We start from the raw sequence: 27,289 nt of genomic DNA, 5'->3' as shown, positions 1-27,289 counted from the left end.
TTAGAAGTTTATGCCGTCATACTCTCCTTCAAAAATATTTTCCTCTATTGAAAAACATTAAGCTCAATTTTCATTCGAAGTATCTAGAAGTCTATTTTGAAGAGAGTCCGTTTTCAAAATTTTTCGAAAGAGTATCCACTTACCCTGAGAGTGCCCGTCAGAATCCCGATTGTGCACTTTGAATGAAAACACTACGACCGATTATCAAAAGCCGGCGCTCTTGAAACTAACAGCTATTGTTATTCGTATTTTAAAAAATAGTCTAAAAACATTCTAACATTGAGATTTTAGTTATCCTCTAGTTCAATGTGGCAAGCAGGCACGTAGCCAAGGGGTGGGTCCGGGGAGTCCGGACCCCCCCCCTTCAGACCAGAAACGAAAAAATATTAAGGAAGGATGAAACAAAAAGAAAAAGAAGAACCAGCATTTAAAATAAAAAGCCACAGCAAGCGTTTGGTTATTCTTTCTTATGAGGAGCTATGTGTGGAGAAAACGGGGGGATTCAAGTTAAAAATGTATATTATTGTAATGGAGCATTTCGAATTCCATCTAGTTCCACGCTAATCCTATGGACTACAAATGACGATCGATAAACTGGTTCGAACAGACACTCTCAGGTAGAACTTAAAAAATGCTCCGAATCGCCAATAATATGAGCATGGCAACATAGATTCCAGTTACACTTGTTGAAGAAATTTTCAGTTTCTCGGCAACACTAATCTATTTTATAGGATGTGTTTACTGTCGAAAGAGATCTCATTGTCATCCTTGATGGCATTAAATGAAGATGAGGAAAAGAAAAAGAAAGAAGACAAGAACTGAGTTCGAATGACCTCGGAAGATGATATCTTTTACAAAACGTTTTACATATTTTTTTACTTGAGATTTCTTTATACTTTGTTATTAAAATACTTACCGACATATCCTGATTTTAGTGTCCTAACAAACCAATATGGGTATGTTGCCAGTAAAATAGTTTAGATGGATTGTGCCCCTGGTGTGTAACCACAGTACTTCATGTCACGCCGCCCCTATTACCAAATACAGACTAAACGGACCAACATATGTTGCCAGTAAAATAGTTTAGTATGATCGAGCCCGTGGTCTGCTAACCACAGTATTTTGTCACGGACCCCCCCTATTACGAAATCCTGGCTACGTGCCTGGTGGCAAGTGGCCATCAACAATTGAATAATAAAATGAAACCTTTCAGTTTAATGTGGCAGAATTATCTCCTTTAGGCTAAGGGAAACTGATATGATTAAGGCTAATGAATGATGAAAGAATTGGTGGAATGAGAATGTGGAAGGAAACGGGAGTACCCCGGAAAACCCACTGACCGCGCACTACCACTAACCCACTGTTCTCCGAGTGATGGAAAAGCTGCAACCTTTCTAAATAGTCACTATATGAAGAAACCATTACCTCCTTCGTACATTCCCTAACTCACAATTACAGTAACTTGAGGAACAGTGCAATTTCTAATTAATTCAGTTTATTATTTGTATTCCGAGCATTATAGTAGATAAGAACCAATCATGAATCCTTACTAAAAATACCAAATTTACCATTTTTCTTTTGCTTGATTATTCATCAGTGAAAGGAGATAATGAAATGCAAGTTACCACAATCATAGATAATGCTACTCTACAACACAAAATATGAACCTGAAGAATGTTCAGTGTTGCCATTCATAGAAATTACACTGTTGCCAGAAAAACAATTTCCCTAAAATCTAAGTTAAGACAGAAAGTAGAGCAATTAACTCAACTGCATTTGATTACGTATCATGTTGTTTTGATTTCTTGTGAACTACTTTTTAATTAACATTATAATTTAGTTTTAATAACTGTATGTTAAAACTATTTTGTTTATTACAAACTAAATACAACTATTATTTAAAAGATATTTTTGGAAAGAAGAAAAGACATTTTTGGAAGTATTATTTTTTGCGCAATTAAAGAATAATTTGTGAAAGTATTTTTTTTTCTCGAAATGTTCTCTCAATTAGTTTCAAAGCGGCTGATTACCATATCCAGCCCTTGTAAGAAAAAACAGAAGTACGCTGGAATTGTTGTGCTCCAATTCGTTAATTTTGAAGTTATTTTCGTTGGCAATTAATTATGTTGATTTGATTTGGAGTTTAACGTCCCTTTCAGCAACCAGGCTGTATGAGACAGGACCCATTGAATAACGTGTAATCCGAAGTACATCAGCCGTGGAAATTAAAACGCAATATCTGTAGCTTTCTTATACATACTCACGCAACAGTAATTATTAAATGGCACAATTATTTTATGAACCAAAAAAGTTCAAAAATTTATTCAAAACTCACATTTCTAATGAAACTATATATATTAATGGGATACTTAAAAAAAAAGTGGGGACAGCTGCCCCCCTAATCGCCGCCCATGATCCACTGTTATAGAATTACCTGGCGCACACCGATAAATTTTCGTTGGGAGGAGTCCAAAGATTGGGGGCAGGGTCCAATAGTAGAAGCCACTACATCTACGTAATATTGAACGGCCGAAAACACGACAAGTATTTATAAAATACTTCCTCAATTTATATTTTCTCAAATAAAAAATAAAATAGAACTAGACTGCTTTTTATAATAGAAAGAGTACAACATAAAATGTAAGATCAAATTTTCAGGCTACATTAATCATTTGCTTGTTGAACTCGTATAGTTTTATTGTAAAAGTGTATAGGGTATCATTTTTTGGAAGATCTCGGACCCGGCGGACCTCTCACCCTGGGTGCGCTTCCGCAAAACCAAAACTTTAACACAAATTCCTAGCTATTATTGGCGAGGAGCGGCATACATTTTATCGCCATAAAAATATTTATAAATTTGTCGGTAACTGCGTATGAGAATTTATCCTAAAACATCTCATTTTCTTCTGCCTAATGAGATCTTTCGAATGATAACTGTCTCATCTTTTGACAATTTTATAGTTAAACAAAAATTAAGATTTTATCAAAAAGTTTTTGTCTACGTGTCTTTAACCATGCTGTGTACCGTGTAGTAATGTCATCTTCTATGTAAAGGGTCTCATAAAAAAAAAAAAAAGCGCACACACAAAAAAGGTTTGAAGTTCTCTCCACTTCTGTTCTATGAAGTTGGTAGCACTGAACGTTACACGATTTTCATCTGTTGCTTTGTGGTTAGTAGTCACAGAGCGCTAAATAGCGCATGATCATCTATTTTCTGTAAGGTAGGAATGCAGTAGTTATTACATTTGTACTATAAACTTTCACTATGACAAGACGCTATTCGTATCCGTACAAAAAGTAATAGGTTAGCAACGTCCGTCTCCTCGACTGTCCACAGACAAGGTCCGTAACTATAGGATTCTATCATTGGGGCAGTGTTGGGCAAAATCAATTGAAATCAATTGCAATTGATCAATCAATTGAAAGTAATTGCTCTAAAAATTAATTGCAATTGATTTCAATTTGTAATTGACAATTAATTTCATTTGCAATTGAAATGAAAATGAAATCTTTGAGTTTTACGTCCCACGCTTATGCCGGCTAGGCTAAAGGAGACGGTGGTTATGAGAGATGAGTGAAAATGGTGGAATTAAGAAAGTGGGAGGAAACGAGAGAACCCCGAGAAAGCCTAAGAGCACGGTGTTTGTCCACCACAAATTTCACTTGGCGGGGGCTGGGATCGAACCCGGGACCCCAAGCACCAGAGGTGAACGCTCTACCACTGAGCCACTGCGCCCCCTACCATCATTTGCAATTGAATTCAATCATAAAATTTGCAATTAAATTTTCGTCAATTGTTAATTGTCAATCGCAAAGGGTGCAATTGAAAAATTTAATTGTTAATTGCAATTGACAATTGAAACTTGTAATTGTTAATTGCAATTGAAATCAGCAATTAAAAATGAAGACAAGAAGATGTGAGTATATTGTGTTGTCCACTTGTTACTGTTTTACATATTTCAAATAAGGTACTTATACGAAATGCTGGATAACTACCATCCCTTCGCCAACCTGGGAAGAAAGCCGTGAAACTAAGTATTTTTTTAAATATATTATGTTTATGGTTCTATCTCCCTCGAAAGAATTCTATATGCCCGTCATGCATACAATAAGAATGGGCACGAGCGAGTTCGAGCGAGTTTTCTTTAAAACTTCACTCGAAGCAGACATCTTTGAGCTCGACTCGAGAATTCGGTTCGAAAAATTTCCCCCAACTCGACTCGAATTCGGATTGAGTTTCCATCGAGTCGAGGCAAAACGAGCCAATCCGAGCTAAATCCTTTGTGTAGTTCCAAGTACTACTCTCTTCAAGTATTCTAGATAGACAATATAATTATCAATGATACTACTACTATTACTATAACTAATTATTATTATACCACCGTGTATCTGTATAAACATGGAATATAGGCGGTTTGAATACTAAAAATTAGTTGACTGTCGATCTCGGTCATCAAGAAATCTTCAGGAGGCAAGGACATCGGTCACGAGGTTCTAGGTTTGAGTTCAGAAGGAGCAAGTATTCGGGCTCGAGCCAAAAATTGTTAAAAGTTATAGGCCTCCAGCCAAACATGTTCAAAACTGCTCGACCGGGGTTTAGGGTTGTCAACGACTCAAGCGGCTCACTCACAGTTCATTCACTTATCGAGCTGAATCGAGAAGTGAGCCGACCCAACAGCTCATCCAACCGAGCCAGCTCGAGCCGATGGCTCACAACAGCTGAACCGAACCGAGCTGATTGCTTACCCCAACCGAGCCGGTTCGAGCCATCGGCTCAGTTAAGCTGACTCGAACCCAGCCTATGAACTCGTTTCAACGGAACTGGTTCGAGCCATTGGCTCCAACCGATCCGAGTCGATAACTCGCCTCTACCGAGCCGGTTCAAGCCATCGGTTCAATTGTCCAATTGATGACATCGGTTCAGGTCATCCCAACTAAGCCAGCTCAAGCTGTACGCTCAGTTGAACCGAGCCGAGCCGGTTGACACCACTATCCCGGTTGGGCTTCTACTTTAGCTATAAAAAAAAAAAAAAAAAAAAAAAAAAAAAAATCGGACTGTATAGTTCTCAGCCTTGATAGTAAGAACTACAGTATATACTTATATTGTTGCTCACGGCGTCATTAACTTGTTCCCCGACCAACGAATTTCGAGGTATTTTGTTTTGCATCTTTATTGCATCTTTTATGTCGCTTTATGCGCCTATTCCCACATTTTGTGCGACACCGGAACTGGGTCAAAATGGACCTACAAATATGACGGAACAAGCTATTGCTGTTCGTCACCAATGAATTTCGAGGTCGTTTCCTTCACATCGTGTTGTGCCGTTTTGTGCGTCTACTTCCACGTTTTGTCCGCCATGGGAAGTGGGTTAAAATGGGTCTCCAAAATGGGACGAAAATGAATCACTGTTCCGTCACCAACGAATTTCAAGGTCGCTTCATTCGCATCGTTTAGTGCCAGTATCTTGCCGTTTGGAGCGCGTATTTCCACGTTTTGTTTGTCACCGGAAGTGGGTCAAAATGGGCTTCCAAGATGGGACGAAAATGACCAAGAGTTTCGCCACTATCGGATTTCGAGGTCGTTAATTTCATATCACGTACACTTTTGTGCATCTATTTCGACGTTTTGTGCGTCACTGGAAGACGGTCAAAATGGGCCTCAAATGGGGGACGAAAATGACCCACTGCTCCGTCACTAACGAATTTCGTGGTCCTTCCTTTCGTATCGACTAGTGAATTTTCGTGCCTTTCGTGCCCCTATTTCCACGTTTTGTGCGTCACTGGAAGTGGGTCAAAATGGGCTTCCAAGATGGGACGAAAATGACCAAGAGTTCCGCCACTATCGAATTTCGAAGTCGTTAATTTCACATCGCGTACCCTTTTGTGCGCCTATTTCGACGTTTTGTGCGTCACTGGAAGACGGTCAAAATGGGCCACAAAGGTGGGACGAAAATGACCCATTGCTCCGTCACTACCAAATTTCAAGGTTCTTCCTTTCGCATCGACTAGTGAATTTTCGTGCCGTTTCGTTCCCCTATTTCCACGTTTTGTGCGTCACCGGAAGTGGGTCAAACTGGGCTTCCAAGATGGGACGAAAATGACCAAGAGTTCCGCCACTATCGAATTTCGAAGTCGTTAATTTCACATCGCGTACCCTTTTGTGCGCCTATTTCGACGTTTTGTGCGTCACTGGAAGACGGTCAAAATGGGCCTCAAAGGTGAACGAAAATGACCCATTGCTCCGCCACTATCGAATTTCGAGGTCCTTCCTTTCGCATCGACTAGTGATTTTGCGTGTCGTTTCGTTCTCCTATTTCCACGTTTTGTGCATCACCGGAAGTGTGTCAAAATGATCAGATAAAATATCAATGTAAGCAAACTGAACAGCGGGAGAACAATTAAGAAACATTTCTAAAATTGGATATATTTTCTGTGAATATATATCCAATAACGTACATGTGTTTTCATTGGGAAGGCGATGGGGGCTGAATTTGAACGTAAACACTATCTGGAGTGTCACTATACATCTGAGCAACCCCGATAAATATGGATTCGACACAAATATTGTTCATTTTCTACTACTTTTACATGTCCCGGTGAACGCCCCCTCAGACCCCCTTGGTTCGAATTGTGAAAAAAATCTCCTCTAAGCCCCAGCCGATACCGCGAAAACTATGAATGTGACACTAACATATGCCATTTTCTACTACCTTTTACATATCCCGGTAAAAGCCCCTATGATCCTCTGGTTCCAATTTTGAAAAAACGCCTCTGGCCCGCAGCCGATGGGGGCTGTATTTGGAAGTCAACGCCTGTGGAAGTATCACCATTCATCTCAACGATAGCGAAAACTATGGATTTGAGACTAATATCGGTCATTTTCCATTATTTTTACATGTCTCGCAATTCCTCACTCCCGGTGACTCCCGGCCCGCAAACAATGGTGGCTAAATTTGACAATCATCCTTGGTCTTGCTCTTGCATCGGGATTCCTTGCCTTGGTCTTGTTCTTGCATGCAAGACTCTTGCACAAGCTGCAAGACCAAGATTCTTGTGCTCATCACAACATCAGCTACCTGGGTCAAGTTAATTCTTCATTTTTTTTTTTCTTATAAACCGAATACCCCTTTTCTTTCTCTATTTCAATGAAAAACAAGATGAAGTAGCAAAGAACAGCTGAAGAATTGCTCTTTGCTGACATTTTGGAGACCAAAGCAAGTGGTGACGCCTGGACTAGGGCTCAATAGACGATGGGCTTCGACTAACATAGGAACAGGTCCAATGAAATACCTGAATCGCCACCTTCTTGTCATGATTCTAGGGGCTTGCGAAGCAACCAGTGTCTCTGCAAGCTGAGTCATGGCTCAAAGAAAGAGGGTGAACAACTGCAATACGACAGGACCACTTGTAACTCCTAACCGATAAGTACTCATTGAGCAAATCACCATCCCAAGGTAAGGAACCAAGTTTCATATTGGACTTTCGCAAGTCCGATGCTCAACTTTCCCTTTCAAGGCATCTCTCTCTGTCCAGAACGACTGGGCGCTACCAGTGTTTTCATCCGCAGCCACCCAACTCCGGATCCGAACGTCAATGTGAAACATATTCAGAGCTATAAGATTAGCCATAAGCCAAATGGAGCAAACAGGTAAACACATCCGTCCAAATCCGAGCTTTATTTATTATTTATTTAATTAATTTATTTACACAGATTCGAACCGATGTTGCAAGATGTAGCTTTTCTGTGATAGTGGGATCAGTCCAACACAACCTCCCAAAATGGAGGACCAGAAGCTATTGCAGCATAATGCTGGACAATGGGAGCGCCATTTTCCCAGCACTAAATTGTAAGATAAATTGAAACGAGTGATGGCGGAAGAAGGGGCCAAGATCAGCTCCGTCATTTGAACTGCTTGTGTCAGTTCCATTACCCACTATCGACTTTGAATTAAAGTCAAAGGCTATGCCACGAAGTCTTATCAGGCTATTGTTTGTCTACCTTAAGACCATGCAACACACATAAATGAAAGTGTATGAATAACAGAAAGGCGTAAATTCGAGGGCTCTAATACGTTTCCTATTGCACCCAGTGGCGTATCTAGCCCGTAGCCCGTGGGGGGCCTAAGCCCCCTAAGTATTTTAAGTGTCACAAATTATTAGTTATTATTTACAAATTTTTGAAAGTTTATACTAAACTCATGGTATACCTATCATGGTCTGGATTCTGGCTGCCCCCTCTACATCCGCCACTGCTTATAACTACGGTTCTACATATATCATCTTCATTTTTATTTTGTACAGTGAATACGTCTGTTATGGTATTTACTCTCTCGACAATTTGCTGTCAATTTTTCGACATTATTTTTCATGCAGTAGTTTTTGCCTCAAATTCGGATTACATGAATGTGACATATTGCGTGTGTACAAATCTTTTCAAGGGAAACTTTTTTCTTTTTCCAAAATCTGTAAAAGGGTAACGACTTTTTTAAAGACCGATGATATCCAGTACGTGATAAAATCTGATAGCTTCACATTGAAAGTTTTTTTTTTTTTTTTTAATTAGCACTTGAATAACATAGGAGGGGTTATAATGAGATTTTAGTCGGGAAAAATGCTCCATTATTAGCCTGGGTCAAAAAAAGAAAAAAAGAAAAAAAACGTTGACATGATAGTGTACGCATGAAGTTCGGAATTGCCTCTAATTAAGAATGTGAGATGCGTGCAGAGTTTCATCCGATTTCTCTAATTTAAAAACAAAGAAAAAAGCAAGAGTTATATATAGACTTAAGAACAAGGGGGAGGGAGAACGTTGAGTTACGCACATTCTACGTAGCTCTACGTGATGGCCTTCGCCATCCTTTGTCTCCAACCCCCCAATATTTCGTCTGACGCACTTGGAATACCCAATCTGCAGAACACAATGTCATTGGTCTTCTTCACACATAAGTTGCGTAAAAGCAGTTGGTTGCTGGCTCCTCCAGAAATTATATATTCACAGCAGCAAACCTGGTTGCTACTTTTTTCTTATTTCGTTCTTGCAACTAAAAAATAATATATAAGATGAATAAATTGGTAAGTGTATATTAAGTACATAAATCATGAAAATTCCTTTCCTTTTCGCTAAAACTATACTTAACTTAGACAAGCTCAGTTTCAACTGTTGAATCTACGTATTATATATATATATAGACTGTTCCATAATTCATTAAATTTTCTACAGCACTGGTAGAAGATGAAGTTTTCACACTATTAATATACAATTTCACACTCTTATTGAGAAATATCTGAATTTTTCGAATTCCTAAAGGAAATAGGAGAAAATTGCTGTTTAGCCTCCCTTTCGGGGGTGAGAACACAAAAGTTCATTTTCCTTATGGGGGAATCAATGTTAAATTTTGGAAGCAGTTTTCTCCAATAATTATTCGTAAAGATTTTGGGAAAAATGAGTTATATGAGTTTTTGTTACAAAATGCAAAAACACTCATTCACAAAGTTAGTAAAACCGTCTCAAACATTATTTTGGAAACCTCCCTTTTCGGGGGCAAGGGGCGTCAAAAGCTGGTGGGTGATGTGTTACCAAAATCCCAAAATTTATTTTCGGAGTGCCAGTAAACGTCAGATTAATCACGAATGTCACAGAATTAATGCTCCAATGCTCCTTACATGTAAGAGTGACTGATAATGGGGCTACAGCCCCCTTTCAAAAATAAGAAAATCACCATAAATATCCTTAGTAGGGACATACGAGAAGAAGGTATTTTTTGTTAATTAATGTGAAATTTGGCGTTATTGTAGCAAAAGAGTATGCGTTTTTCAAATCTGGGATGCTATTTTTGTAACGCACCGCCTTATGGGGGCACAGGGGGGAAGCATCAGATGATGGATCTTTATAAAAATTCAAAATTTTGTTCCGGAAATGCCAGTGAGCGTCAGATTTTTCACAAATGTCATAGAATTAATATTCTAATGCTCCTTGCATGTGCCAGTGATATAGCCCCTTTCAAAAATTAAAAAAAAAATCACTATAAATATCCTTAGCATTGAGATACGGGAAGAATGATTTTTTCTCAATTAATGGGAAACTCGGCGTCGGGTTAGTAAAAAGTTATGCGTTTTCCAAATCTGGAATATTATTTTGCTAATGTACCGCCTTAGGGGGGCACAGGGGGTGAAGCATAAGTTATTGGATTTTTTTAAAGTTTCAAATTTTATTTTGGAAAATCCAATGTGTGTCAGATTGATCACAAATAACACAAAATTAATATTTCGATGTTCCTTGCATGTGCCAGTGACCCTATATTGGGCTACAGCCACCCTTCCAAAAATCACATAATTTACGGAAAATATCCTTAGCAGGGACGTATGGGAAGGAGGTAAATATGCTTTACAATTAATGTGCAATTTGTCATTATTGTAGAATAATGTTTTGATTTTTTTTAAATTTCGAATCTAGTGTAAATGAATAGCATCTGTCAGTGTACCAGATTGAGGATATAGCTTCGTTTTTTTGGCATCACTGGCATATAATCAAAGAATTTTACGTTTTTAAAAACCACATTGGTCTCTTCTTATAGCATAATATCACATATAAAGTCAGCAGCATATTTTTTGGACACTTAAGCAAACCAGCTCGAAATAGAACACAAAATGACAATGGAAAATGCCGCAGGTACCACGAACGAAAAGATTTTAACGAGAAGTAATATTTTAAAAATTAAAATATTGTTTTCTTTATTCATAGAAAAAACGTATTATTTCCCTATTTCTTCCACAATAACTGTATGATCCCAATTTTCATGCAGTAGCTTACTCATATACTGCACATGTAAGCACGTCAGGAAATCGTATACTATGGACATATGGTTGTAGTAAAAACAAATATCTCTCGAGGAAAAAGGATCAAGTTGAGTCAGGCTATACCATAAATCCAAGAAAACATATTATCCCTTTCTAAAAACAACACTTTTCTTTAGGCTCAGTTGTCATTAACTAAATTGCTTAAAGATTTCATTAATCTAAGTGTAAGACAGATAAAATGAACTCACTTTATTCAGCATGCCCTCGTGAACGAGCAAGACATGAATAAATTATTGCGATTCACTAGAGCCACTGTGAACACCTTCTCCAACATATCTGGATGACTACGCTCTGGACAATTCTTTGTTTTATGTTGCCCAATAAGGAGGAATGGCCGTAATAAAATTTCAGATGCATGCACCGTCATAGATACAAGTGAAAAAGTGTTATTGCATTTTCTAACTAAAAATGCAAATTTACCCATGTCACAGTCCCATTAGGTAAAAGAAATTCTGAGTCTACGCCCCTAAAAGAAATCCACATATGGGTATTATCTTATTGTCACAAACATTTTTTTCTAAAAATAATGCCAAATTTCACATTGTAAAAAAAAAAAAATGCTTCTGCCAGTAGGTCTTTGCGTAAGAATAAACATATTGTATTTATGATGCTTTTCAAAGATAGCTGTAGTAACATATTAGTCACTGGTACATAAAAGCAGGATGGAGTATTAATTCTGTGCATCTTGCAACTAATTTGACACTCATGAGCACTCCCAAAATAAAATTTGGAATTTCTATCAGTCCTTCCCCTATGAACCCCAAAGGTACCAAATTACCCTCCGTGCCCTGTGCCTCCTATTGCCAAAATAACATTCCAGATTTTTACTATCGCAACGTCTAATTTCACATTAATTGACAAAATACAGCTTCTTCCCTATGTCCCTGCTAAGGATATTATTTATAAATTTTTCATGTAATTGTTGAAAGGGAGGCTGTAGCTCAATATCAGTCACTGGCACATGCAAGGAGCATCGGAATATTAATTTTGCATTATTTGTGATCAATCTGACACACTGGATTTTCCAAAATAAAATTAGAAACTTTAAAAAGATCCAATAACTTATGCTTCACCCCCTGTGCCCCCCTAAGGCGGTACATTAGCAAAATAATATTCCAGATTTGGAAAACGCATAACTTTTTGCTAACCCGACGCAGAGATTCACATTAATTGAGAAAAAATTATTCTTCCCGTATGTCAATACTAAGGATATTTATGATGATTTTTTTTTTTAATTTATGAAAGGGAGCTATGGCCCTACATAAGTCACTGGCACATGCAAGGAGCATTAGAATATTTATTCTGTGACATTTCTGAATAATCTGAGGCTCACTGGCATTTCCGGAACAAAATTTTGAATTTTTATAAAGATCAATCATATATCTCATGCTTCGCCCCCTGTGCCCCTCCCTAAGGCGTTGCGTTACCCAAATAGCATTCCAGATTTTAAAAATGCATACTCTTTTGCTACAATGATGCCAAATTTTACATTAATTAACAAAAAATACCTTCTTCTCGTATGTCCCTACTAAGGATATTTATGGTGATTTTCTCATTTTTAAAAGGGCGCTGTAGCCCCATTATCAGTCACATGTAAGGAGCATTGGAGCATTAATTCTGTGACATTCGTGATTAATCTGAGGTTTACTGGCACTCCGAAAATAAATTTTGGGATTTTGATAACAATCACTCCCCTTGCCCCCAAAAGGGGGGAATTCTCAAAATAACGTTTGAGACGGCTTTACTAACTTTGTGAATGAGTGTTTTTGCATTTTGTAACAAATACAGCTCATTTGCCCCAAAATCATTACGAATAATTATTGGAGAAAACTGCTTCCAAAATTTAACATTGAATCTCCCATAAGGAAAATGAACTTTTGTGTATTTGTTTTTTAATGGATCTGGTATATGATGTTCATTCAGTGCAGTACACAGAATTTCATCACAGGGGTAGGTTAACACTTAATCCTAAGGACTCAATAGTACCTGAAATATATTTATATAAGTGCATGAAATCAGTCTACTTAGTTTCTTTGTTCTGATACGTTACTAACCACATAGGTGAACGTTTTAGCCAGTGAGGAATTTAGCCCGGGATCGGGATGCCCAGGTCCCTCAGTTGTTTTGAGTGATATCTATCTATCTAACTATATATATGTAAGAAATGCATATATGGTTTCAAACGATAATGGAGAACAATCTCAGGTGGAAAGTGGAACACATTTATTTAAAATAATTGCAATGTATAAAACACAGGAAGTATATTAGAATTCCTAGTTGGAATTCACGTGTTTTACATAAAAACTTAAGTTGTAGGTTCTCGTTTCATGTAGCCTCGGTGCTGAGAGGGGACGCAAAACTCAAATTCACCCAATTGTTACATTTTAATTATATTTTAATGAACAGTTAGCACGTCTTAACAGTAACAGATCCTTCTTTCTGCTTCCAGCATGCGCGCCGACTACGTGGGTGCTCCAGGGCTTCAGCACCCACACAAATAATCTTGTGGGTGTGCCGCACCCAGAAGATTTATAGTTTGATAGAAACAAAATTAAAAAAAAAAAAAAATCTCACTTGCCATTATCAAAAAATAATAAGTAATTAAAACATTCAAATGGAAGTAAAAATTTCTAACCCCTAAAATATAATTGTTTGTTTGAAATGTGTTTGTAAAAGGCAACCAACCAACACACTCCTAGGAATGCGCACGACACGAGTCGAGACAGGATTTTCCTGACAAAATTCGAGTCGAGACATGGCTCTTCCAATCGAGAAATATATATTTTTCGAGTCGAGACTTCACTTTTACAGCACATTTTCGAGACGAGACAGCAACAAATCTTGTCTCGTGCGCATCCCACCACACTCCCGCATTCCTTGCCTGTTTCGGCCTAGTTAAATTCAGTCCCCACAATAAAAAAAAAAAAAACTATGTTGTGAATAGAATAGAGCACAGCCCTTTATGAGTGTTCATAAAAGATTTTAACTGTAAGGATATCAATCAAAAAAAATATCGAGACTTCTCTCAAAAACATGTAACACGTCTGGCCATTGATATGCACCCACATAAATTTTGTAAAGTCTGCGCCGTTGACTTCCAGAGAAACTTTGCAGGACGTATTGAAACTAACAACCACTTTGAGTTCTGCTTAAAAGTAGCTTTCAAAGTAGCTTTGTTCCTGGCATCAGTGTATCCTGGCATCGATTGATAGAAAGGGTGTTGACATTGAAGGCTATGAAACCAAAATATTCTTTATTCTTGAACATAAGGTTGGGGTGTCTGCGAGAGAGTATTCAGAGAAAATGTAACAGGCTGCGTTTTTATCGTGTCAGTTACAACGTGTGGGTTGCATTGCTAACATTGTATGAGAAATCAATTCCACTGTTTTTTCATTAACTTTTAAAAATCTTTTAATAGTATCCAGAATTCTTATGTCTTTTATTTACTTCTAAAAGATCGGAACAAAAAAGTTTATGGGAAAATTTAAAAGTACAACTTTAAAACTAGATCTGGTAAGCTTAGCCCGACCACATTCAAATCTAAACACTGAATTAATTTTAGTAGGCCGACAACCGAGACGTAACGGTGATTACCTATCTAGGTAATCTTTTCTTTTAAGTCTATAAATTTGCATGGAGAAACTGTTGTATATTTTCTTTTAAAATAATTGAAATGTTAAGGTGGATCACCACCCGGAAGTCAGTACGTATTTTAGCTCATTCTCTAACTACTACGCAATGAAACGTTACATATTATAAATATTGTTCTATAAGATAGAGCTATGCTTCAACTACAACACAAGACTGATTTGGTTGTGTCTTTTGATATCGTAAAAGGCAAGAAATAGAATAAAATATTCGATTCGTTTTCCAATGAGCACATAAGATGGCACTTGCTGTTAGATTTTGCTAGAAGTGCCCACTTTTATGAAATGTTTATTTGTATGTGGAAAGTATTTTAAAGTGACGATCTTGTTACGAAGATTGTTTGATCTTTTTCGTGTTATGTTTCACATTTTACTTAAATATTAATTTACGTTTAAGGAAATAGGTTTTGAGAAGAAACTTGCGCAGAACGCCATAATGCGTTGTTGCCAAATTTGTACGTATACTGTGGTAGTCACAATAAGAAAATTCCGGGATTCTAAAGTTCATTCAACGAACCTTCTGATCCAGATGTAAACATTGCAGAATGGTATTACTCCGCCAGCCATCGGATAATTGGCTATCGGTCAGCGCTTCTTTCGAGAAGCACATGCTTGTATCCTATCCGTGTTTTACATACTTCCCTCACGCGGCCATACTGTAAACTGTGATTCGCGCGTAAGATTGGCCAAAGCCACCTTCTACGCATGCGTATTCTCTTTTATTGCATTAATTCAATTTAGTTCTTAGATACAATGTTGTTTCTGTTATTTAACTGTAAGGAAATTGCATTTCTGATAATGAGCCTTATAAGCAACAAAAACATTGAAAAACAGCTTACTTGACAGTGGACTATTTTCTTCTGCCGCATGGATGTTCCAAGGCTCTTTAACCAATAAAATGAAACAATCACCACGTGTATTTGTTTACATGAGGTACTGAACGTTCCTTGAATAAACTTTAGCGTTGCAGTTGAAGAAGCAGAACTTGGCTTTCGATCTTTTACCGCAATTGCGGTAAAGATGGAAAACTAATTTCTGCAGTAAGTATCCAAACAGGATTCCATGATTACTTTCTTTATTATCTGGCATCAGTAAACATTTGACACTATCTGGCAACGCCACTCTGTTCAAGCAGTGTTTTAGCATAGAACACCAAGGATGTTATAAATAGAGGATCTGTCCATATGTATCTTCATCCTATTAAATCGATGAAGCCAAAAAACAACCGAGCACAGGCATGTCTGATTGGCTGCTCTCGTTTCTGCCATCGTCTGATTGGCTACTTTCGTTTCCGCCATGATTGTTGGCTCAAAACATTGCGATCCTATTGGGCGGAGTGGGCAGAGTAGGGGTGGCGAAAATGTGACGTATGGCTTCAGGATTTTGTTGTAAGGGCAGATCCTCTATTTTATAAGATCCTAGGAGAACACCTAGCGATCCACCTTAATGATGTCATGTTATTACCTCCCCTTCAAATCTACATTGTGGCGGACTACGTTAAACTCAACCACAATGTAAATGAAATGAAAGTTTTCAGTTTACCGTCCCGTTATTATGTCCTTTAGATTACTGTAAAGTAGGTCAAATGATATAGAGCTATCCTTTATAGTATTAGATCCAGCGGCGCATCCACGAGGGATCCACTGGGTCCGGATCCCCTGAACTTCATAATTCGACATCCATTTCTACATTTTTTTAATAAAACAGTAATTGTCTAGCAAAGAAATATTTGATATAGACTAAAGATTCGAGCTTATCATCTGTACTATTTCTTTTCTAATAAAAAACAACTTCTAATTTTATAATCTTTCGTGAGAATGTAGGTGTCAATACTTAAAAATTACTTTTTATTTTGGTTGTAGAATAACGCCCGTCCCATACTATATAATGTCTTGTATTATTGGAACTACCCGTAAAACCTTTGACCTCTCCCAACAAAGCCTGATTAGACTCCTCTCAACAGAAGCATTATTGCCATCAATGGGTTCAAGGGATTTTACGATATTTATTTATTTGTTCCCTCTTTCTCGAAAAAAGTTTCGATGACTTTATTTTACAGTACATGTCACTTGTACCGTTAACTTGTCTTGCTAAAATTCTAACACATTAGCTTGGTGGCACTAAAACCTGCAACTTTAATTTAAAAATACACATTAGGAGGAAATTTCTTGTTATTGACTAAGAGATGTAATATCAAGGACTTTCCGGTAGCAACACGCAGTGAGGGAATTAGGAATTAGATTTCTGGGCTGTCGGCATCAGAGGCCATTTAGCCCGTCACGTATATGAGGCATGACGTTCCTCGACGAGCACTCGATCCGATGAAAGGGAAGGAAGAAAGGAAGGGGGAGGGAAGGAAGCGGCCTGGGACCATCGTCAGGTACCATCCCGACATTTGCCTGGTGTGAATGAGGGAAACCCAGGAAATACCTCACTTAAGATGGCTGGCCTGTAAAAGTTGTTACACTTTTTCGACCGAGAGTAAGCAGTGAGGTAATATTAGAATTTGCTGGGTATACGCTACACCCTTTTCAAAAACACACCGTATATGCAACAACGGCGCCGACTTTCCAAAATGTATGTGGGTTCATATCAATGGCGGAACGTGTTACATGTTTTCAGGACAGTCTCCAAATTTTTATATATATATTTCCTTTTACTTAAAATATTTTATCATAACGGTTGTGCTCGATTGTATTCACAATATAGCTCCATTTTTTTCTTGTCCGGAGTGTCTGTGACTAGACCAGAGACAGGCAAGGAAGAAGGGAGTGTACTGCTTGGTTGCCTTTGCACAAACACATTTGAAATAAGCAATTGGATTTTAGAGATTAGAAATTTTAACCTCCATCTTAATATTTTAATTGCTTATTACTTTTTGATAATGGCAAGTGAGAAATACTTGTTTTATTTTGTTTCTAGCAAACTAAAATTCTTGTGGGTGCGGCGCATCCACAAAATTATTTGTGTGGGAGCTAAACTCCGAGAGCACCCACGTAGTCAGCGCGCATGATACGCAAGTGGACACACGTCCCATTATATCCCTAGCAGCAATATTATATATATATATATATATATATATATATATACAGGGTGGTTCAGTAATGTTGGACAGCCCTGAATAAATCGAAAACCAGAAGAGATATTAGCAAGAGTTTGGTGAATCCAGATACTTGTGAAAGGGGGACGTCTTTTGAGGTACCACACAATGTTACCAGGTCAACAGTGTTGCCAGCTCAGTACAAAGTTGTATTTTTTTAAATGGAACATATAGAAGTTTATGCCATCAAAAGAATTAGAACAGAATGTGAATACTAACAAGCGAAACCGCACCTGTCAGTGTTGCCAAATAAGGAAGTTATAAAGCTTCAAAGATCAAGAAATTAAAGTGTCCGTAGAGCAAAACTAGCAAAAAGGCAAGAAAAATAATACTACGGAATGAAAAGGAGTAACCGAAAGAGTAAACCAAAGAACGCACAGCATCCAGTGAGTAACAGGGTTGCCACAGCAAAGGGGGAAAAAATTGAAAATTTTGCAGTTGCTATAGGAGGAAAAGTGCCCATATGACATAATGCTGGAAACACCATAGAAAGTTCATGTAAAATTCAGGAATCCTAATAGCGTTTGTTCGAAATCAATATCTCTAACCGTTTCCGAGATACACCAAAGGTGTGCGGAGTTTGCAACACTGCATAATAATTCCCTCGCCCTCCAAACTACAGGAACGAGTAATGAAAATGATACGCCCAACAAAATGTAAGAACTACACGGGTCTAATCGTCAAATCAATTATGCAGTGTTGCAAACCCCGCACACTTTTGGTGTATCTCGAAAACGGTTAGAGATATCGCTTTCGAACAAACGCTATTAGCATTCCTGAATCTTACATAGACTTTCTATGGTGTTTCCAGCATTATGTCATATGGGCACTTTTCCTTCTATAGCAACTGCAAAATTTTCAATTTTTCCCCCCTTTACTGTGGCAACCCTGTTACTCACTGGATGCTGTGCGTTCTTTGGTTTACTCTTTCGGTTACTCCTTTTCATTCCGTAGTATTATTTTTCTTGCCTTTTTGCTAGTTTTGCTCTACGGACACTTTAATTTCTTGATCTTTGAAGCTTTATAACTTCCTTATTTGGCAACACTGACAGGTGCTGTTTCGCTTGTTAGTATTCACATTCTGTACTAATTCTTTTGATGGCATAAACTTCTATATGTTCCATTTAAAAAAATACAACTTTGTACTGAGCTGGCAACACTGTTGACCTGGTAACATTGTGTGGTACCTCAAAAGACGTCCCCCTTTCACAAGTATCTGGATTCACCAAACTCTTGCTAATATCTCTTCTGGTTTTCGATTTATTCAGGGCTGTCCAACATTACTGAACCACCCTGTATATAATGGCGCATTTACGATTTTGTTTGGGGGGGATTGCCTGAAAATGTGAAAATTCTGCAAGATATTTCATATACTTTACTATAGTAAGTAAGATTTCGGGGGGCTTAAGCCCGGAAGCCCCCTAAATACGCCACTGTATATATATATATATATATATATATATATATATATATATATATATATATATATATATATATATATAAAACAATAAGCAACGTTTTCCCAGTTGTTCCAATATTTTGACAGTTCTTAATTTACACAATTCCCACAATCATCCTTACTGACCTCGTTGTAAAAACCAGCTACCTCGAGCTTGAATTTCTCTGACGCCAACGCATACGTCAGCACATTTTCCCCCTGCAATTAGTTTATTCTGTATCTCATAATAATGTGAGCTATTTCTCGTGTCTATGTATTGCAACTAATAGTTTCATTTCCGCTTGGCGTAAAATAGCAATTTGCCTTAACAAAATGCTTTATTATTATTGTTCGGAGTCTATTTTTCAAAAGCATTACATAACCATGAAGTTTAATTAGTTTTTTTTTTTAAAGACGTAAATTGCGAAATATGTAAAATGAAGTGATATACCAACAGCATAGCTGTGATATAATGTCCATTTCGTGTAAATATCACTAGAAATAGCGACGAAGTTGAAACGGGGAGCAAGAGAATTGACCTTGGGATTACTTAGAGTAAGAACAAACTTGGCAATCATACTGAATTCTCTGGGGAAAATATCTTGCAGTCAGACACGTAACGCTTCATTTGTATCTCTCAGCTCGAATAGCTTATCTTTAGTACTTTACAACAGTGTTCGGAATCTGTATTTAAATACCCACTTTCGTTCTTTTATTTATTTATTTATTTATTTTATTTATTTATTTATTTATTTATTTTTTGGTGAATACTGAAAAGTATCGATATACCGAAAATTTCTAAAATAGAAATCCCAAATGATACTGAAAACTGAATATACTGTATGATACCGAAAAAAAAAAACTCTTGAAAAGCTAAGTAAACGCTAAGAGCTAATGTAAAATAAAATCAAATCGTTGAGTTTTACGTCCCACAGTTATGCCGGCTAGGTTAAAGGAGGTGGTGATGATGACAAATGAATGAAAGGGTGGAGATGAAGAAAATAAGAGAACCCCGAGAAAACCCACGCACACGGTGTTCGCTCACCACTGAGCCTCCTTGAGAGATGATGTAATAATCACAATTTTACATATATATAAATATATATGTATCTTTTATACATATACATATAAAATGTAATAATCACATTTTATATGTATAGGACTTTCTTAGGTTAATGCAGCCAGGCCGGCTCTACGGTATACGTGCAATAGGTTCATTCACAGAGTCTGGCAAGAAACTGGCATAAAATACACAAAATTTTAAAATATTTAGGTATATAAAGTATCACTTAAATGTTTCTTTTTGGAACCTGACTTCACGCTGATGATTGCAAAATTTTCCTAATCTGACCGATCTATTTGCATAGTAATTCATAAACTTCATAGAATCGTTTATGGTAAGATGGGCAGTGTTAGTATCGTAAAACAAGACGACGAAACAGGTTAGTTGTAGGCGATAGTAACTCCATTCGCAATTCCACTATTGATTTGACTTTCACCCAGGCCGGCCCTAGGCAATTTGTCGCCCCATGCTGGCATAATTTGCCGCCCTCTCTCTTTGTTCAGAAACAACAAATCTTAAAAGCCACGATTTTTTAAGTATGCTACCCCATCATGAACAACGAAGGGGAGGGAAAAGCACTCGCACTCAGAAAGACCTAAACACTACAAATTGGGCTACAATCTCGTTTGTGCCTATTTTTTCTTTAAATAAAAACCTGTTTGAAAAATAAAGTAAACACAGCTGCAGAGGAAAAATGGATCGAGCTTCAATCTCAATATATCAGTTTGGAATTCCAGTGCAACTAGCTCTTTTATCTTTATTTCTTAATTTTCCTTCAACATCTGTTAAATTAAAAAAAAAAAAAAACTTGTTTCCACCTTCAATAATAAGGAACTTGTTTGTGACAAAGACAAAACTACTTTTCATATCGAAATTGTGATAACTAACCGAATGTAACATGTGTTTGCTACTGTTCGAGAATTGAATTCTTGTATTTGACAACAATCAAACAATTCATGCTGGGATATGTTTGACCATTTTCTTTAGTACTGTCCATGTAAAATTAAACTAATGTGACGTAAACATGATTTATGAATGTAGTATTTAAATAGGCCAGCTTAGTAATTCTAAGTACCATCATTATTAAGTCTGTTAAAAAAAAAAACTTTATTTCAAATAATATAGTTATGACAGATTTTGACGCTCCTCGAAACTTGCCACATCATCGTGCAAATGAACGTGTTGCACATATGGTAGAGTTGGCGCTGCCTTCACCCTTGAATCAAGTTAAAAGAGCAGAGCCTATGGTAAAGACGATATATATATACCTACCTGTCCGTTCGTCTAGTGGCTAACGCGTGCGCCTTTGATGTACGCGCTTCCAGGTTTGATCCCTGTGGGCACAAAAGAAAAACTTCGCAATCATTTGTGTTCATTAATCATATGCAGGGTGCGAATTACCGGGGGGATGAGGGGGATTTTCCCCCTCAATCACATTTTGTCCCCCCCCAAAGAAGTCAGCTGAAGTATCCCCACCGGGGATGCTCGTTTTCCCCCTCAAACTATGCTTAGTATAACTCCAAATTTCACTGATTTTTGTTATTTCTTGTAAATTTAATCTTCTAGCTGTATTTCGAAATGATCGATGTAAACTGTTTAGTTTTGGTCATTTCTACTTACCACCTAATTACCCACTATTTTCAACGTTGTTTAGTAGAACTATATTATTATGACTACGGTTGTTACTTGCAACTGTACCTTCGTACCCTTCAGTTCGTCATCGTTTGTGAATTTGAATGTACTAATTGCGTATAACAAAGCCATTGGCCAAGAAGAAGTAAACAAATAGCTTCTTCCACCATACTTGGCAAAGTTCGGATATGTCATATTCATCCTCTATATTTGTATCGATTATCATCTTATTTTAAATTTTGTTATAACATGTTATTTCATTTTCCAGTGTACTCTTTTTTAGCACATGGTCTTCATTCCCTAGTAGGTTGTGTGTATGCAACTCAAAAGTTGCATTTAATTTGTGATAATTAGCATAGTAATCACTGCTTTTACAGTTTACGGAAATGAACTTTTGAAACTGCACTCAAAATCTGAAATATAGGTATTCTCTCGTAAGTATATGTTAACGTACACGCTGGGGGATACGCTCCTAATGAGCAGACATGTTAATGAAGGTGATTTTTAGATGAATGAGCGAATAATTCAAGATTTGTTTCAGCATTTGTTAATACGACTGGTTCTCCGTGTCATTGTCCGTGTCTGTATAAGCATTTGAACTGAAGCGTTTTTTTTTTTTTTTTTTTTTTTTTTTTTAAGTTAACCCTTCATTTTTTCATCTTTTCGCTGTACAGTTTGCTGTACACGCAATTAATGTTGTCTGAAAAACTTCAGTGTAATGTTTTACTTTATTTGAATAACGTAGCCCATAGTGAATCAACTCATCTTCAACCTAGCAGTAAAGTAATTTTTAAGTGTTGACTTTCTGTGCCCATCACGGAATCGATATTTGGAGAGAAAAAAGTCGTGATGAGCACAGCTTTAGCGGGAAGTAGAAGCACAAGCTCGAAATTTGAATTGAGATATTTTAAATATTTGGCCTTCGATTTGACCTTGATGTGAGAAATCGGGACCAGCAACAATCCATTTCTTATTTGATAGGCTAATATCTAGATTTTCTTAAGAAAAAAAAAAAAGCCCGGTTTAACTGATAATTTTAGTGGTTTTCACAAAACTGAAGTAGGTTTCTTTTCGCAACCTGTATGTATTAATAAAAAGTGGAAGCTTTCAATATGAGTGGAAAAATTAACATATGCTTGTGATCATGGCTATCGCTCGAGCCGAATTATTAACTAAATAAACCTTAGAGAGCTACGGGGACAAGAGTGAGTACAACATTAAAACACGTTCAGAAAGGTTTAGTGGGGTGTGTGTATGTCAGACAATATATATGTGCATAGTTATTGTCGGTAGATTTATTAAATTAATAAATCTCTTATTTATTACAGATGTCATATATACCTATTATATATATATATATATATATATATATATATATATATATATATATATATATATATATATATATTTATATATATATAATTATATATATATATGGGGGTAAGGCATTTATTGTCTCATTTCGAAATTTGAACCTTCAGACTATGTCCTTTGGCCTAATTTTATCCCCCCCCTCCCCCAATATGGATTATCTAATTCGCTTCTGCCGTTTTGCGTCCCTTGGGGTTTTGGTAGTGTACGAATTGATTCCCGTATTCGACAAATTTGTCCAACGATACGAGCCGAGTTGATTCCCAATACTACGAACCCTCACTGTCCGTGTTGATTCCCGGGCTGCTTTCACACAGTTCCTGCAGGTGTCGCTACTCACTTGCGAGAAACCAGTTCATTGTGTGCCAGCGATGGAAAATGAAATCTTTACTTTTACGTCCCACAGTTATGCCGGTTAGGCTAAAGGAGACGGTGAAGATGAGAAATGAATGAAATGGTGGAATGAAGAAAGTGGGAGGAAACGGGAGAACCTCGAGAAAACCCACGAGCACGATGTTTGTCCACTACAAAGGCCACACGGCACAAGACGACGAAGCTGTCTGAGACATGCTAGGAAGCGTTGTGCTTAATTAAAAATATCACCAATCGAAACATTATATACGTTGACTGAGACAGCAATCCACCAAGCAATTGGTTACGTTTGGCCCCAAACGACTATAAAGGGCTGCAGATTCCATCTCGGTTAGTCATAGTGGAGAAAAATTCAACCCTTGGGACTGTCAAATGATTTTAAATCAAAAGACTCTGAACTAGGAGCACTTCTCGAAACCTCGTTTGGGTTGTAGTTAAGGAGCCGTACTTCCCATTTAGGGAAGGACGAGAAACGCCATACTTTCAGGAATTATTCAATGACTATCTAGGATGTTAAGAAGTAGGTAATAGACTGAGTTCTTGCCCTTGTACTTAGGGTGTTTAGGTAGTGCAACAGTAAGATGTATCCTCGTACACGGGAGATGAGAAGTAGCTGTTCTTAACTATTACCCTTGTTTGGACTGCCTCTTCTCCCAGCAGATCAAATTGAAGACTGCTTCGTAGAAGATCTAATATCCCGCAAACCTACACATGAAAAACTGGATGTTTTTTTTTTTTATGATTTACTTGAGACCTATATTCTCTCAAACAGCGACTTCCCATCCAAAATGTGGGCCGACTTTAATAGTAGTTCTGAACGTACTAACTGTTGCGAAGCATTCCACTCTAAACTGAACACTCAATTTTACTCTCCCCATCCAAACATTTTCCACCTGATAGAAACATTGAAGGATGTTCAGACTGAAACTTATGTTAAAATGAGAAGTGAGAAGAAGACCACTCCCAAAAAAATGCGGGGCAAACAAAACTATATAGAAGAACAAATGATTAGACTAACAGAGTCTACCATTACCCGTTATGAATATCTTCGGAAAATCTGCTACAAGTTTCGCCCATGTATTATACATAATTCCATTACTTATACTAGACAATTGCAACTTAGCACGTAAATTATGAAAGTAATACTAAAAATGTGTAATGCATGTGAACTAGTATTTCTTAATAGGAGGTGCACGGCATCTTTGCTAGTAATTGTGTTTCCTGACTGTGTTTAGTGAAAGACTGAGTTTAGGTTGGAAAGACTGACCGGTTAGGCTAAAGGAGACTGCGATGATGAGAGATGAGTGAAATGGTGGAATCAAGTAAGTGGGAGAGAACGGGAGAACCCCGAGAAAATCCACGAGCACGGTGTTTGTCCACCACAAAATCCACACGGCGCGAGCTGGGACCGAACCACTGGGATCGAACGCTCTACCACTGAGCCACCGCGCCCCCCTTGTTAAACAAGTATATCTTTATTCAGAAAAATGTATATTGAGTTAGGACGTATTGGGGGGATCCGGATCCAATGGGCCCCTACTCTAGAAAATCTTCCAGCTTTAAGTCCCACGTTATGGTGAATGAATAAAGTGGGAGGAAACGGGAGATCCCTGAGTAAACCCACAAACATTGTTCACCACAAAGCCCGCTTGGCACGAGCTGGGATCGAAGCAGGGATCCTGTGCACCTGAGGTGAGCTCCTGCTTTAATTCTTAACCTACCATTTCACTCCAGTTACTTAGCTGTAGTATTTTGTACACCATTTTGTTCCACAGGAAATAAAAACTGGCTAGTTTATCCTTTTATACTGCCTTACCTAGCTACATTAGAATAAACACCCTAAAACTTGCTTTGGGAATGGATAGTTCCAACCGCTGTGCCTCAGTGGCAGAGAGCTAACTTTTGGTGTGTAATATCCCTGGTTCGATACCAGTTCGCACAAAATGGGATTTGTGTTGAACCAACACAGTTTCCGTGTTTTTTAGATTCTCCAGTACCCTTGTTTCAAAATTTAATTAATTTTTATCAATAACGTCCCCTTTAACCTCGGTGCACAATGTTTGACAAACAAATTGAAAAAACATACAAAAATAAACAAGTAGAAAAAAAAAAGTAAACGTAAGTCACGTCTAAGCACACTGGGTAACCACCAGCTGACAACGTGTTTTGTTCAAAGGTTACTAGAACCACTACAATTTCAGCATAAGCAGCTAATACTAGTATACTTACCTCTGCAGGATAAAATGGAGCTTGTAAAGAAACACAAATTGCGTTGCAGAAATCTGATATACTGAACACAACTAATGTCATCCACTGTCGTTTGGTGAAACTAGACATTGCCACGTTAGTTCTTTTGGAACAAGGTGTTTATAAACAATAGTAGTCTTTGCAAAGTTAAACTACTTTTTTTGCGTATTACTATTGCACCACTGATTCCTGAAAACTCATTAAATATTTTTTTCTAAAATGTTTTTAACTTGTTCGCAGAGCAACAAAAATCACAAATTAGCACGAAACATTTGCTCGTTAAAGTTTTGTATAAATTCACTCTCAAAAAAGTTCTAAAAGTAAAGAAGTGTTTTTTCTAAACAATACTTCTTAAAATATCACAGATGAATGCATTAATTAACTACTGAAAATATAACGACACCCTTCTGCTAAATGGATAGGATTTAAAACACAATTTGTACGAAGAAACTCACATTTGTCAGCACAACCGACTGACAAACCGTTCTAATGATGATTCAATCATAAATCTTTGTGCTACGACTCTCAGACCATTTTTCTAACTGATAACCAAATGTTGTTTATTCAAAGAATATCATAGTTCAAAAATTGTCCAGTTCCCCTTCGATCCCTGCACTCTCCTACACACACAAACATGCAGACTGCCTCCCCTCTTTAGCAACTCACAAACCAAGCAAGACGATAACACAAAATTTGTACATGTAACTGGCTTCTTCGTTTATCAACCAAGGGTCAAATGTACACCAGTACATGTTAACTCTAAAGATAGGAGACGGGGATGACCTTTATGTATTTTTTTTTATTTATTGATAAAGCTGAGGTCACGATGTAAAACATGTTTTTCGTGAAGTTACTGTTTCATTGGGAGCAGATATCATTGTGTGTGTCTTTCCCCCTCCCACAAAAATGAACCAATTGTGGTCCATAAAATGTGTTGTGCCTCTCAACAGACAATACAAAGTGTCATTTTTTTTTCTTTTAACTTTCTTGATCCAGGATTTTAAATATGTATAAAAGACAGCGTTTTTTTGCTCATCAACACCCTTGTATTGAGTAGCAATGTCAAAGTTCTGTGTATCTAGATCATTACTATACAAAATAATAAGCTATTAAAATTTAAAAATAAGATGAATATAGAATAGGCTTATTGTGGATCGTTTTGGTGTTTGCAAAACGAAAAGAAAAGTTCTACATTTTGGAAATTAATTTTGCTTTGAAATTAGTAGAAAAACAGTGCATCTTTAAATAATAAAGTGGGAAATTAGTAATAAATTGAATTATTTTTTTAATTATAATTAGACTGGTGTTAATGAGGAGTTACGACCTCAGGGTTAGCTCAGGGAGTGCGAATTTTACCTCGGAGACATGATATTTCTTCCGGGACGTTTTTGTTTTCGATCTGAACCTGGGATACCACTATTTTGGCACCACTACTTTCAATTCTGCAGAAGTGCCGACAGAGGTAGGGTGCAAGTTGTGCCCAAGAGATTATTGGAAATGAAATGAAATGAAATCCTTAAGTTTAACGTCCTAAGATTATTTATTTATTTCAGGAAACAACA

The 27,289-nt window shown here is 37.3% G+C and overlaps 1 protein-coding gene across 1 annotated transcript in view; it reads right to left on the bottom strand.

Moving 5' to 3' along the window:
* Nucleotides 1–26,411, bottom strand: part of LOC145693648 (MFS-type transporter SLC18B1-like) — a 121,992-nt gene extending 95,581 nt beyond the window's left edge. The window contains exon 1 of the mRNA XM_081769852.1: nucleotides 25,710–26,411. Coding sequence (XP_081625978.1) covers nucleotides 25,710–25,817 — 108 coding nt within the window. The 5' untranslated portion in view covers nucleotides 25,818–26,411. The remainder of the gene's footprint in view (nucleotides 1–25,709) is intronic.
* Nucleotides 26,412–27,289: the final 878 nt, after the last annotated feature.

The sequence above is a fragment of the Thermobia domestica genome, chromosome 8 (genome assembly GCF_964235325.1).
Source record: "Thermobia domestica chromosome 8, izTheDome1.hap1.1, whole genome shotgun sequence".
Classification (NCBI taxonomy): Eukaryota; Metazoa; Arthropoda; class Insecta; order Zygentoma; family Lepismatidae; genus Thermobia; species Thermobia domestica.
The sequence above is the reverse complement of the archived record's forward strand: the minus strand, read 5'-3'. Positions and strand labels throughout refer to the sequence as shown.